Genomic DNA, 13,603 nt, shown 5'->3' with positions numbered 1-13,603 from the left:
CATTTCCTTATGCTAAGTCGTATTCACGCGCGTAAGCTATTTTTGGACCTCACAGGCTATCCATTCCATTTTATTGTTGACACCATTAACGTATACAAACCAGCCTGTTCCAATAATGATTATTTTGATGCGTTCAGATGCATTTTTGCCATTAGAAATGATACTATTGCATATGAGCGTTTAAACACACCATACATGACAAGATGGAATGTGGATTCTCTTACTAGTATTTGAAGGAGGGACGAATTTTGCCATATGAGTGACGGGACGCTTCTTAGTGTCTTGACTCCAAACAAATACAAATTGCCATTTTCCAGTTGCTGCAGACATTCTTATGGTCGAAAAAATCAATATTTTCGGACTGTTTGCTGTCTGTTTTTAAGAAAATTGTTAATTTAAACTGTTTTTTATCCTCACTAATAAGTTTTTTTTTTTTTTTACTCTAACAAGGTCTGTTTTCTCTTCCCCTTATTTTCCTTACCCACCTTACTATTTGGAACAACAACTATAGGTTCAAATGAACAGTTACTTTTGGGATTAATTAACCCAAAATCCTTTCACCCCAAAGATCCTGTGAATTTTCAGGTCTTTATCTCACCTTCTAGGTCCTGAAGAAAGCCCGTGTGACCCTTCGGGGCACAAAAAGGGCTGAAACATGTCGACCTTTTTTAATGACACTCTTTTAGAATGCACAGGGTCCTAACTCACCCCTGAGTGCACACTGAGGAATCTACAATAATTCTCCAACATCTAGTACAATTAAAGATTTTTTACTAGCTCTGTTGGATTTTAAATACTTCCATTTTTTCACCACTGAACACTTCACCAAACTCACTCTTTTTCATTTACGATCACTACCAACAAAACCAGTGGTACGATCTCCAGGTGGAGAAAGCATTACAACAAACCCAATGATGATGCTGTCACGTTACCAATAACGAAGCGGAGAACGAAAATATACCGCTAACATCCGAAACGTTTATAACGTGATTGAGGGTTTTTTAAACAGTACCTTTACTGCCTTTGCACACCCTGGTTCTTTGGGACTAGTGATCCACTCCCTTTTGATTTATTATATACTTGTGACAAGGAAGCTGAGTGGATCAGCAGCTCTTCCTTCTCCCTCCAGTTTGATTATTATAATGTAGTCCAACTGTGTCATGCACAGCAGCAGTGGGATGGCACAGTCATCACCACCCGCACCTGTCTCCTGATGCCAGGGACAGGGACACTCTCTCAACTGACATATCACGATCAGCGTGCCCCTATGTGACTATGTCAGGTGTGTGTCATGTGTTCCCATGAGCTTGCTGTTAGTGTTCCGTCAATGGCATCTGCTGTTGGTGCATCCAATATGGGTCTGTGTGGAGATGGGCATGGCACACATCTACACACACTATGCCACATGTGGATTCCCACGGCTGTAGGGTCTGTGTGCATCGGACATCATATTTTCCCAGGCATACATGTGTGCGTCGTCTCACTGGCTGTGTTTAATTGTTGTCACGTGTACCCCTTCATCGCAATGTGTGTCATATGTACATTTGACATTCCATGTGACCTGTGCGTGTGCCTTGCAGTCAACTGTCTGGATGAGATAACATCCTTCCAATGCAGCTATGTGGATGTGTGTCACTCCGGTGATTTCTCTGGCTGTTCACTCAGACTTGCCCCCAGCTCATTTCAGGGCCTGTCATGTAGACTTGACAATCAACAGGTGTATCTGGCTTTTCGTAGGAGTGCCAGCAAGGTGGCATATGTGTCCTGGATGTATTGCACACACCAGACTCCATAGTTACCTGATGTGCAGTAGCAGTTTAGCATGTGCTATGTTCATTGACATTGATGTTGGCAGACTCTCAATCTTCATGATTCCTAACAATGTCTTGCAGGGCACCGCCTGTCCCAAGAACAATGCCAGACTTGGCTGCCATGAGGGAACGTGCCTGCATCCGACGTTACAGATTCACTCAACAGTTGATTGAGGACTTGACCGACAGGCTGGCACCACACCTCCAACCGCGACACAGGTATCCTACTGCGCTGACCCCAAAGATGAAGGGGATGGCAGCCCTACATTTTTTTGCCACAGGTACGTTTCAATTGACCATAGCTGATGTTGGTGGGATGTCACAGACAATGTTCAGCCGTGTCCTGCGTGATGTTTTGGCAGCCATGTTGGAGCACCTTGATGAATTCATCCAATTACCTACTCCTGGGGAGTTGACAGATGTCAAGGGTGATTTCTATGCCCTGGGAGGGATGCCCCATGTCATTGGGTCCATTGATGGGACACATGTGGCTTTGGCACCACTACAGGCACAGGAGCAAGCCTATCGCAACCGTAAACATTACCACTCAATAGATGCCCTTGTGGTGTGTCTTGCTAACATGCTGATATCCCATGTCTGTGCACGTTTTCCAGGATCAGCACACAATGCCTACATCATGAGGCATAGCAGGGTGCCACAAATGATGCTGCGGCTGCACAACGAACGAGCATGTCTTGTTGGTGGGTATACTCTGTTGGTCCTGTGTGTTGCGGTATCTTTGGCTCTTACAGCATCTCCTGACCCACTTATTTACATGATGTTTCCATGTAGGGGACTCTGGATATCCCAACATGCCATGGCTAATGACACCTCTCCGCAACCCAAAAACTGCTGCAGATCACAGGTACAACAATGCACATGGGCAGACTAGCCGAGTGATTGAGAGGACGTTTGGCCTCCTGAAGAGCCGATTCCGGTGCCTTGACAAGACAGGCGGGTCCCTCCCATATGCACCGGAGAAGGTGTGCAAAATCTTCATTGTGTGCTGCATGCTGCACAACATGGTCATTGAGAAGGCAGTGCCACTCATCCTTGATCCTGATGAGGAGCAACACCCACCCGAGGAGGATCCAGGGCTTGGTCACGAGGCAAGTGATGAGGAGGAGGAGGATGATATCCGGAGTCAGCTCATACGCAACTACTTCTCATAATGGTGAGTCACTGGGTATGAGTGTGCAAGCTTGTAGCATTGAGTGGCATGTGTTGCAATGTGTGTGTCCAGCTGACTGAATGCAAAGTGACTTTGATGTGTGTACAGATGTGTCCCTCGAGTGATGATGTCATGCCACACAGTTTTGAGGAGAGACTTTCTTTGAAATTTGCATGTGTCCAACATTGTTAATGTTTCGTAACTGACCATGTGTGCGGCGAGATTTGTTTTAGATGACTTCTTGTGTGTCTGTCATTCCCAGGTTTTTGCGCCTGTTGTCTGCTTGTGTCATCTTTGTCCTCCTGCTATTCCTCATGAGGATTGCAACGTGTGCTGAATCAGCGTTCCATGCACGGACATGTGGAAATGTCAGTTTGGGTAAGGATTGCAGCAAGGCTTTTTGGTGGTGGCACGGGTTGGGAATGTGTGGGGACTGCTTCTGTGCATGTTGTGGTGCCATGCATACATGTCTTCTCACCATGGAGCATATAACATGTAGCATCACTCCCATGACATGATAGTCACCCTTCTTGACAGTCATCTGTAGTGGAGTGTGGAGTCTGATGAAGGCATCAATGTGCGTAAACCTTGCCTCTGAAACATTGCTGATGCTACGGGTGGACATAGTGTGGGACATCACAACAACTGGCTCTATGGTGATTTGCAGCATCTCCGTGTGCAGCAGGATGTGTTTGGCTCATCCCCTTGACTTGTATGCCAGTTCATTGGGATTTCCAACATCCGTGTTGTGAAGGGGGGGTCCAGCGTATGTCCCACATGTTCTGTCAACTGACCTGTGAGTCTGTTCGTATGGATGCATTTCCCTTTGTGTGAGTTTGTGCAATAAAGGTGTTCTGCACAATCCAAAGTGCCTCATCTCTGTCACTGAATATCTCTTGCCAGTTTGCATGCGTAATCTATGGCATAATTGTCGAAGATCGAGCATATGAGTATATGTGTACTTCGGCAACATGCATTCATTTCTTCATGGCTAATAATCTCTATTGTGCATGAAGTACCTGGTTGTGTATGTATTTGTGCAGGTTGCTCCCCACGACGGGACGTCAACGTCTGCTGACGGTGTGTCTCCTGTGCGCAACTCCGCATTTTGTCGCCTGATCTTGTGGCCGTCATTTTTGTTGATTCTTCATACATTTTCTCGGAGTGACCCATGAGTAACCTGACACTCCTTCCTTTACACCTGTTGCACTGTGCCTTTCTGACCTCCGTGTCTTTGTGTGCTACTTTTTGCCTAGTTTCTCACCCCTTCCGCCTGCTGCTGCCTCACCTGCAGCACCGCCCCACCGAGTGCCCTGATTCGGCAACCCACACGCCTACTAAATGCTCCTCCCTTCCCCCTCCACCCATTCTAAATGCATCCAGCAGCTTGTCTGTGCCACTGTTGCACCAACGCCGTGCCAAAGGCAGGACCGTCTGTGCCTGCAACGTGCACAGTGCATGACCCTCTGGTCCTTGCATGACCCACGTCACACAACAGGCTCATGCTGCAGCCACCCTCCATGCAATGTCCTCCAGACAATCAACCGCCTGCTATCAGGCAACCCCTAAGCGCACACACGACACCTTTGCATGCTGAGTGTGCAACTCCAACTGCCTACACAGCGCTGCCCCGCCTACCAGACCCTGTCAGAACAACCAGGTCATGTGCATCCTACTCCACACCCGCTCCGTCCACAAGCACGCCATTGGACTCTGTTACCTCCTCAACACAACTGCCCCACACATCACCTTCATGACAGTAACCTGGTCAAAAGAATCCTCAGCACACAACTTCTTCATTGCCATCTCAGACGGATACAAGATCACCCGCAGGGACGGCAACAACAGTCCCGGAGGATGAATTGCAATTTATTCCCAAGTACACCCTCTGAGTCACAAATCCGGTTTTGCTCCAACCACCTGGCAACCCTCAGAGTAACACTCATCTACAGATCTCCAGGCCTACATCCACAATTCCGCAAAGCCATCAACACGTACATCTGCACGCATGCCCTCACCTCCACAGGCTACATGTGGCTGGGGGCCAGTAACTTCTTGCTGGAGGAGAACCACACCACCATCCAACATTGGTCCATCAACATTTGCATCCACGTCTCCGACAAGTAACACACTGGCCCACACCCCGCTACCGATCCCCCAAAGATGCTTGATGTAAGTCACCACAGACAAGCTGTGTGGGACACTCGAACCAACACCACCGCCACACCCTGCAACCTCACACACTGGATCAGCTACTGATCCAACAATCTTGCCACATTGACTGACTTTCCTGTGAAGCACAACAACAATTAAGCCACCTGGGACAAGGCAGACCTACTGGACTCATACAGATCGAGCCGGACTCTTGTGCAAACCTTGCAACACAAAGTACCTTCATTTACCTTACAGCCCTGGAAAACGCCACACACAGTCATCACCATATCATCAGCAAGGACAAGTGGAGATCCTTCAGATGGGGCCGAGGCACCAAATCACACGACATCAAGGAGCTCATCAGCATTGTAAGTGAACTGACAGCAGATCTCCATCCAAAAGACACCTCACCCTTGCAAGGCAGATCACATCCCTTGCAACTTTCTACCACTGCAAGCTCATGGCCATACACTACAGCCTTGGCACACAGAGGCAGACAGCACTATTATCCGTGTGACAAACCCCCCTCAGGTTCTGGACTCCCGTCAGCAACAAATACACCACCTGGCTCATGTGCACCACCCACTCTGGCTCTCCATCAGGCCCCTTCCCACACAACATCTCAACCACATCATTCCCCATCCTTGCAGCCCACGTCCAGGGCGTCCTGAATGTCTCATTTGAGTTTGCCACATTCCATGGGAGCTGGAGGCATTCCGAGACCCAGGCCCTTCTTCAACAACGGATGGCAGTACCGCAGGATCTCCTGGAACATCACCCTGCTTCCCTACCCAGCAAATGTCATTAGGAAGACACTCAACGAGCGGCTGACAAACTTCCTCCGCGCAAACAGCTCCAGGCAACCGGCACCAGAACATCTTCCACAGTAATAACACCACTGCAACCGTCATCATTGCCACCACCAACGACAACTTAGCCCTACTCAACAATGGTGAGACCACCCCCCTTGACCTCTCAACGGCATTGTACACCATGTGCTACCACACTGTCAGCTCACACATCTCCAACACTGGTATCCAGAGGAGGGCCCAGGATTAAATCACCAAGTAGCTCACCAGCAAGGCCCAGGGAGTCGGCCTCCACCCTGCAGCATGTAGTACACTGGGGTCATGTGGCCCATGCCCCAGGGCTAATCTCTCAGCGTGACGATCTTCAATGTCTCCATGACCCCCCTCTCCACCATCACATGCGCACACGACCTCATCATCATCTCGTATGCCATTGACTCCCATCTGCTCCTCAACCTCACCAAAGACCCAGCCATTGCCAGAGCCAACCTTCAAGAAGGTATGAGATCCGTTGACGAATGGCTGACCATCAGCCACCTGAGGCTGGACTTGGACAGGACTGAGGTCATCATCTGAGGATTGTCCCCTTACGGCTGGGTCAACTCCTTGTGTCCCACCGGCCTGGGCACCGCACCAGGACCCAGTGGCCACGCACGCAAGCTGGTGTTCATCATGGACTCATCGCTCACACTTACCATGCAACTCAACAACATCTGTACCTCATGCTGCAACACCCTCCGCATGCTGCAAATGATCCACAGATAGATCCACTCCATGGCAAGACAGACCATCCCCCAGGTCCACGACACCAGCCGGGACAACTACAGCACCGCCCTCTACGGAGGAACAACAGCAAAACTGCAGGAGAAGTTGTCCACATCCAGGGTGCATCCGCACACCTCATCTTCAACATCCCCCGCCCCAGCCACACACCGTCCACCTGAGATAGCTAGAATGGCTCACTGTCTGCTGCAGGATCACCTTCAGACTCCTGAACCACAATCAGGAGGCAGTCCACAACCCCAGACCCAAAACCGACCTTGGACGTCTGTCTTCAAGCAAGGTGGGCCCAACTTCGTGCAGCCCACCTTGCCCTGGCCACCATTCATCACATCCACAGAACAACTGCATGCAGGAGATAGTTCTCCCACCTCGCAAAACAGACCTGGGACTCCCTCCCCGGGCACCTCAACATGACCCATGACCTCTACACCTTCATGATACTCTGGCAAATTGGTCTGTCTGAGCAGTATTGCAAGCCCCCCCCCCCCCCTCAGCAGCTTTAGGCCATCACGGGTGAGTATTGGGCTCCATGTCTGTATTTGGTGATACATTGTGACCCATGTGTGTCCTCGACCGGACTCAGATCCAAGTGTATGGATGGCTGGAGTTAGTTCCACATTCAGGCATACTTTGACATATCCCCACACATATGTTGTGGACTCATGCTAAATGACTGCAACATAAAATTACTATTATAAATGTATTTATTATAGGTCTGGGGCGTGATTTGTGCACAGAAAAAGGTGCAATACAGGGACCATAGAATCCAAAGTTCACAGGGGGAGATGGGATCCTTGGCATTTGGAGTCATCACTGTCCAGGCCACAGTGTTTGGCATAATTGGTCAGACTGTGACCAGCAAGTCCATGTGGCAGATGATGTCAGTCAATGAGGTGATGCTGTCGCACATGGAGGCCAGGTGCCACGCCAGGTGACCTGGGAGATGTGGATAGTCCACTGCCTCTCACGGTCTTTTCCGTGGACGACCCACCTTCCTCCGGGGACCCTCAGATGCAGGCCTTGACGATGCTTGGGACGCTCCGTCGGACGAATCCTCCTCCTCCTCCCTCCCTGTGGCTGGTGGTGGTCTTCGCCTGGTGGCACAGGGAGGGTTGCCCATGTTGTCGGGGATCCGACGGAGTGAATGGCTTATGTCCCTTTGCACCGCCAGGAGCTCAGCCAGTCTTGCCTCCATCCGTCCTTGGTGTTCTTGTTGACTGGCGTGTTGCTCGGCCTGCTGGTTCTTAATTTCTGTAAGGGTCACCACTACCTGGCTGAACTCCCTGGTGTCGCGCCGGTATGCGTCCATGATGTTGGCTATGTGTGACATACCGGTCCCTTCAGCTGGCTGGTCAGGTTCTCGCCTCCGCCTGCCTCCACTCCCACCACCCCTGCCCACATGAGCCTGGGCTGCCGTTGTGAGCACATCGGGTCTACAGGACCTCTGAGGGATGGCAGTGGCAGTGTTGTCTGCCTCCTCCTGGGTGCCCGGTGCACCTTGTCCCTCCTGGTCAGACTGGCTCAGGTGTTCACTGCGGGCAGGGCTCCTCGGTGTCTCCTGGGATGTGGCAGGAATGGGGGTGGTGGTTGGCACAGATGTTCCTGAACCAGGTGCTGCAGGGGCTTGGACACCATAGGGTCCAGGTCGGTCGGGGTCATCCGCGGAGTGTTGAGAGGCGTTGCTGCCAGTGGGATCAGGTTCCTCCCGAGCCTGGGACTGTGATTCTTCACCCCCATTGTTGGGGGGAGAATCATCACGCTGCCCTGTGTGTGAGAGAGAGACAATGTTAATGCTGTTTCATGCGACATCCATGTTTCATACACATTCAAGTTGGCACTGTTCCTCCAGGTAGTTGTATGTGCCTAGCATTCTCCTCAATGTTCACTTGTGGATGGGTATTTGCGGGGACAGATTGATATGTTCTCCTGAGTCTTTGACATGTAGATTTCTGGCTTGGATGCTTCTTCGGCTATGTATTGGTGTTGTTGTGTTACATGTCCATTGTGACAGTGGGTAAATCCATTGCGTGTCCCGGGGGTGTCTGCTTGTGTAAGGGGTGTGTGTGACAAGGCCTGCTGGTGGGTGTAGTGTGATTTGGCAGTGGGGCTCCCAGGTGATGTAGCTGTCTCCCCATGGAGCATGCTGCCATGACAGTGAGTGTGAGTTCCTGTCCTAGATTTCTGACCTTGTTGTCTTGGTGTTTGCACTGGTCACAGGAGAGCCTTGTGCTGCCTACACCCGGGCCAAGTGTCAGCTATCTTGTCATTACTTTCCCAATCCCTGTGCATTGCGCATGGTGCATGGGTATGTACCTGGGCCATATGGGATGAGGGCAATTGTGTCTGATTTGGAGTTCAACAATGCGTTTAGTGACACCCACCCTCCCAGCATACGGGACATCCATTCTTGGGTTGGTGCTTCGTGTAGCATGGGACATAGCATGGCCTTGCTTTCTCAATGGAGCATACACATGTTATTGGCATTAGAGTTGTTTTTACTGTGGTTGTGGCCGGTGAGGGCTTGGGGTAGTTGTGTGCATTTTGTGTAGTTGGGGTGTGGATGCCATTACCCCCATGTTACGTAAGTTGTTTGTGTACTCACCGGATTCTGGGAGTCCTTGAAGTCCATGTACTCCCACCGGCGGAAGCAGGGCCATCACCTTCTACTCCCAGGGATGGAAATGTACTGGTCTGCGGGGCCCACCCCCTCCAGTGATGTTGCTCTGGGCGTAGTCGTCGCTCATTTTTCACTTGACTGCCCTCCGCAGATCGTACCACCTGGCTTGGCATCCATTCCTGGTCCTTCTGATGGGTGCAACAGCATTCACCCTATCGGCGATCCTCTGCCACAGGCGTGATTTTTTGGCTATGCTGGTCTGTCTGACCAATGTTCCAAACCGCTGTGGCTCGACTCCAGCTCCTCCCTTGTGAACTTTGGATTCTTGTCTGTGGGCATGGTGTGGGGTGAGGGTGTGTATGGTTGGGGGTTGGGGGTGTGTGGGTGTGAATGTGAAGTTGTGGGTCTGAATGTGAAGAGGGGGTATGTGTGAAGGAGGTTGTGTGAAGGTGTATATGTTAAGGTGGATGGGTGCAGCTGTTGGTGTGTGCTCTCTAGCTGCAGTGAGTCTGTTGCAAAGGCTCATGGTTTGTGTGTGTGGGCCCTTTTTATTGGTCCATTTGTGGGTGGGCCTCAGTTTTAATTTTTGGTGGGTGTGTTATAAGGGGTGGTTGTGAGTTTGCCCCTCTGTTTGCCTGTTTGGATGTAGCCAGGTCAGTAATTTCCATGTTTTGTGGTGTTGTGCGAGTCGAATAGACCCTTCTTGTGCTGTTTTACATTGCCTATGTACGGTGCGTACATACGCGATGATGTTGTTGTGAGGTGCGTACATACGTGAGGATGTTGTTGTGGGGTGCGTACATGCGCGATGTTGGGGTACGCACCGTACATACACAATGATGTTGTTGTGAGGTGCGTACATACGCGATGTTGGGGTATGCACCGTACATACGTGATGATGTTGTTGTGAGGTACGTATATACGTGAGGATGTTATTGTGGGGTGTGTACATACGCGATGTTGGGGTATGCACCGTACATATGCGATGATGTTGTTGTGAGGTGCGTACATATGTGATGATGTTGTTGTGGGGTGCATACATACGCGATGTTGGGGTACGCACCGTACATACGCGATGATGTGATGTTGGGGTACGCACCGTACATATGCGATGATGTTGTTGTAAGGTGCGTACATACGCTATGTTGGGGTACGCACCGTACATACGCGATGATGCTGTTGTGAGGAACGCACATACGCGATGTTGGTGTATGCACCGTACATACGCAATGATGTTGTTGTGGGTTGCGTACATACGCGACGTTGTGGTACGCACCGTACATACGCGATGATGTTGTGATGTTGGGGTACGCACCGTACATATGCGATGATGTTGTTGTAAGGTGCGTACATATGCAGGGGGGGGGCCTGTACGACTCGTACCCCTGTACGACTCGCACCCCGGGAACTACTTTTCCCGGGATACGAGTCGTACAAAGTTTGCTTTGTAGCGGGTAAAGTCATTCCCCCTGTACGGGACGTTTTCCGTACGAATTCTAAATTGGAAAGCCGGTCCGGATCGTACTTGTACGGTCGGACTGTATTTTTAGGCTTCATACGGAAAAGTGTCCGGGTCCGTCTCGTACAACTTTTCCTGATTGAATTCGTACGGATCGGGCCGATCGTATGTATTTTTCCCGTACGAATCGTACTTCACGGGTGGGACGGGACTTGTACGATTCGTACGGGGAAAATTACAGATGCGAGTCGTACGGGAAAAAAAATACAGGATCGGAACCGGCCCCCTTATAATTAACAATAAATAATTATCTTTTAATATTAATAAGTTAATATATATAAAAAATAAAAATGTATGTTTAATTTTTCGGGGAGATTAAATATATTATTCATTAATTTTAATACTTTTAAATTAATTTTAAGTATGGTTTACCTAATTGTATTTATTAAATAATTTAATATTAATTTTAAGACATTTTAAAAATTCGATATTTTAGTAAACTATATTTTTAACAACTATATTTTGGAATCGATATTTTGGCACTTACCTGTTTGTAGATAGGTAGACTATATTTTGTCTGTCGATATTATGTCCCTCGATATTCTGTCACTGATCCCCCAGGGAAGCGTGGTTAAATGTATTGACTTGTTTATAACCATTACTTTTCAGATCATCACCACCAATTGGAAGGATATGGTTAAAATTTCATATCATGCTTGGTGGAACCTGCTATGTCATCATCATAGACTAGATCGTGCACATGCCACCTCTACACCCCAATTGATTAAGAAAGACTTAGGGGTCTATTAGGATGGCGGTCGGAAAATCACTCCGACCGCCATGGTAGTGGGAAAACACCACCTGCTAGGACCGCGGGAAAACAGCCGGTCCAATTTGTATGCTCCGCAGTCGAAATCTGACCGCGGCGGTCGGATCGTGGCAGTTAACATTTTGGCGGTTTGTTGCTGCCAGCAGCACCGCCGCGATGTCCAAGAAAGCATGTCCTGCATGTCCCTGCACTGTGTGGCAGGCACTGCACAGTGCCTGCCACCTGGTACAGGGACATGTAGGGGTAAGGGGGTACCTGGTACCCCCAGTGCACCCACACACACCCAACACATTGGGGGCCCGCAATGGACCCCCGGAGACATTCTCCGCATGCCTTTCCATGGCGGTCCCACCGCCGCGGAACGGCTGGCTACCGCCGGCATCATAATCGTGCCGGCGGTGCTTGGCCCTGATCTGTCACAATTGTAGCGGTCCAGCTCCACCCGCAAGGTAAGCGAGCAGACTGCAACCGGCGGAAAAGTGGCGGGCGGAAAATCACACCACTGCGGTCACGACCGCAATGCTAATCGGACCGGCGGTATTCAGGGTTTCAATCGCGGGTGAATGTCCGCCACCGGTCCGAAGGTTGCTACCATCCGCCCGCTATCCTAATAGACCCCTTACTTTGGTCACCACTTACCACATATCTTTCCAGGATGGTTTGTTCGACCTACTCTGTATGTACATTTTCATGAACCTTCTTAATAATATTATGTTCTTTTAGTCTTTATTGTCATTTTAGCATTATTGTTCAGCTGCCCCTCCCCCCTTCCCCTTCCTAGTCTCACCCCTTTTTCTTCAAAATACTAAATTGCATTTGTCTAAGTATGGGTTTAGAAGGTTTTAATTGGTTTCGATCATGTACTTCTTAACATGGTTCTTATCTGTTTATGGTTCAACTTATTTCTCTATCTCACCTCATTTTATTTTAATCTCGATTATGGTACTGTTTGACCCCTGTTTGTAGGTTTTATACTGATGTTTAACTTTGTATATTATCCCAATAAAGTATTCTTAACACACAAAAAAAGAGAGTTTCAGATGTTTTTGACATTTTGACAGTCCTAGAACCTTGTTTTACCTTCCAACCGGCACATGTCCTGGAGCAAAAAATGTCTGTGTTGGACATCCAAGGAAAAAGATGGGCAGGGCTATGGCGATGCACAGGGCCAGCACAATGGCACACATGGCTCCACACTGCTTAAGAGACATCTGGAACTTCTTCATGACTGCCCCTCCAACAACTATTCCTGCCATGGCTGTAGGAATGTGTATAGCACCTGAGAAGAGCAACCACAAGACAGGGGTAATTGCATAGTGTTTTAATACGAGAAGCGGCACATACAAACAAGAAGTGGTGTTCATTCCAGTACTCCCTGTTAGGTTATATGGAGATATTCCTGGTTTTCCCTGCTGGGAGAGCTGTTGTTATCTCCTGAGGACAGGAGTATGTGAATGAACTAAGATTATCCAGGTTTCCACCTCACTCTATAGTACACCCCATAAGGGTTTACGGATAAGGAAGGGTGTTATGCACAACAGGAAAAAAGAGACAAACTCTGCTATTTAAAGGACGTATCTTGATTCTCTCTCTCAGACCAGGTATCACTGTCCAACCAAGGACTGAAATAGAAGTCCACACCCAGAAATAGACCAACATACTGATGATCTACTTCTGCTTAGTGTTTGCTAACAGCACTGGAACATTGCCTGAAGACCTGCTCTGACACCAGGGTGCTGGAAGACCACAGCATAGCCAGGGGAGGCCAACAGCCATCTTCTGCCAATTAGAGACATTTTCCCCAGCAATAGAGATGAGCATTAGGTGGGAATTAATGACCACTACTCTTTACTTAAACAAACGGTGGAAACATTTACCATTGACTGCAACTTGTGCTGCAGAGGTTTTCAAGTAACCTCATCAGCTACAAGTGTTTGATTACAACATTTCAGTGAGTCACTAGACAATTA

General features: G+C 49.1%; 1 protein-coding gene across 1 annotated transcript in view; it reads right to left on the bottom strand.

Annotated features, from left to right (window-relative positions):
* The window catches only part of LOC146806068 (solute carrier organic anion transporter family member 2B1-like), a 420,860-nt gene that overhangs the window by 172,166 nt on the left and 235,091 nt on the right, over positions 1 to 13,603 (bottom strand). The window contains exon 10 of the mRNA XM_085623370.1: positions 12,714 to 12,912. Within this exon, the coding sequence (XP_085479496.1) occupies positions 12,714 to 12,912 (199 nt within the window). The remainder of the gene's footprint in view (positions 1 to 12,713; positions 12,913 to 13,603) is intronic.

The sequence above is a fragment of the Triturus cristatus genome, chromosome 8 (assembly GCF_964204655.1).
Source record: "Triturus cristatus chromosome 8, aTriCri1.1, whole genome shotgun sequence".
Classification (NCBI taxonomy): Eukaryota; Metazoa; Chordata; class Amphibia; order Caudata; family Salamandridae; genus Triturus; species Triturus cristatus.
This window is presented reverse-complemented; position numbering and strand designations above follow the sequence as displayed.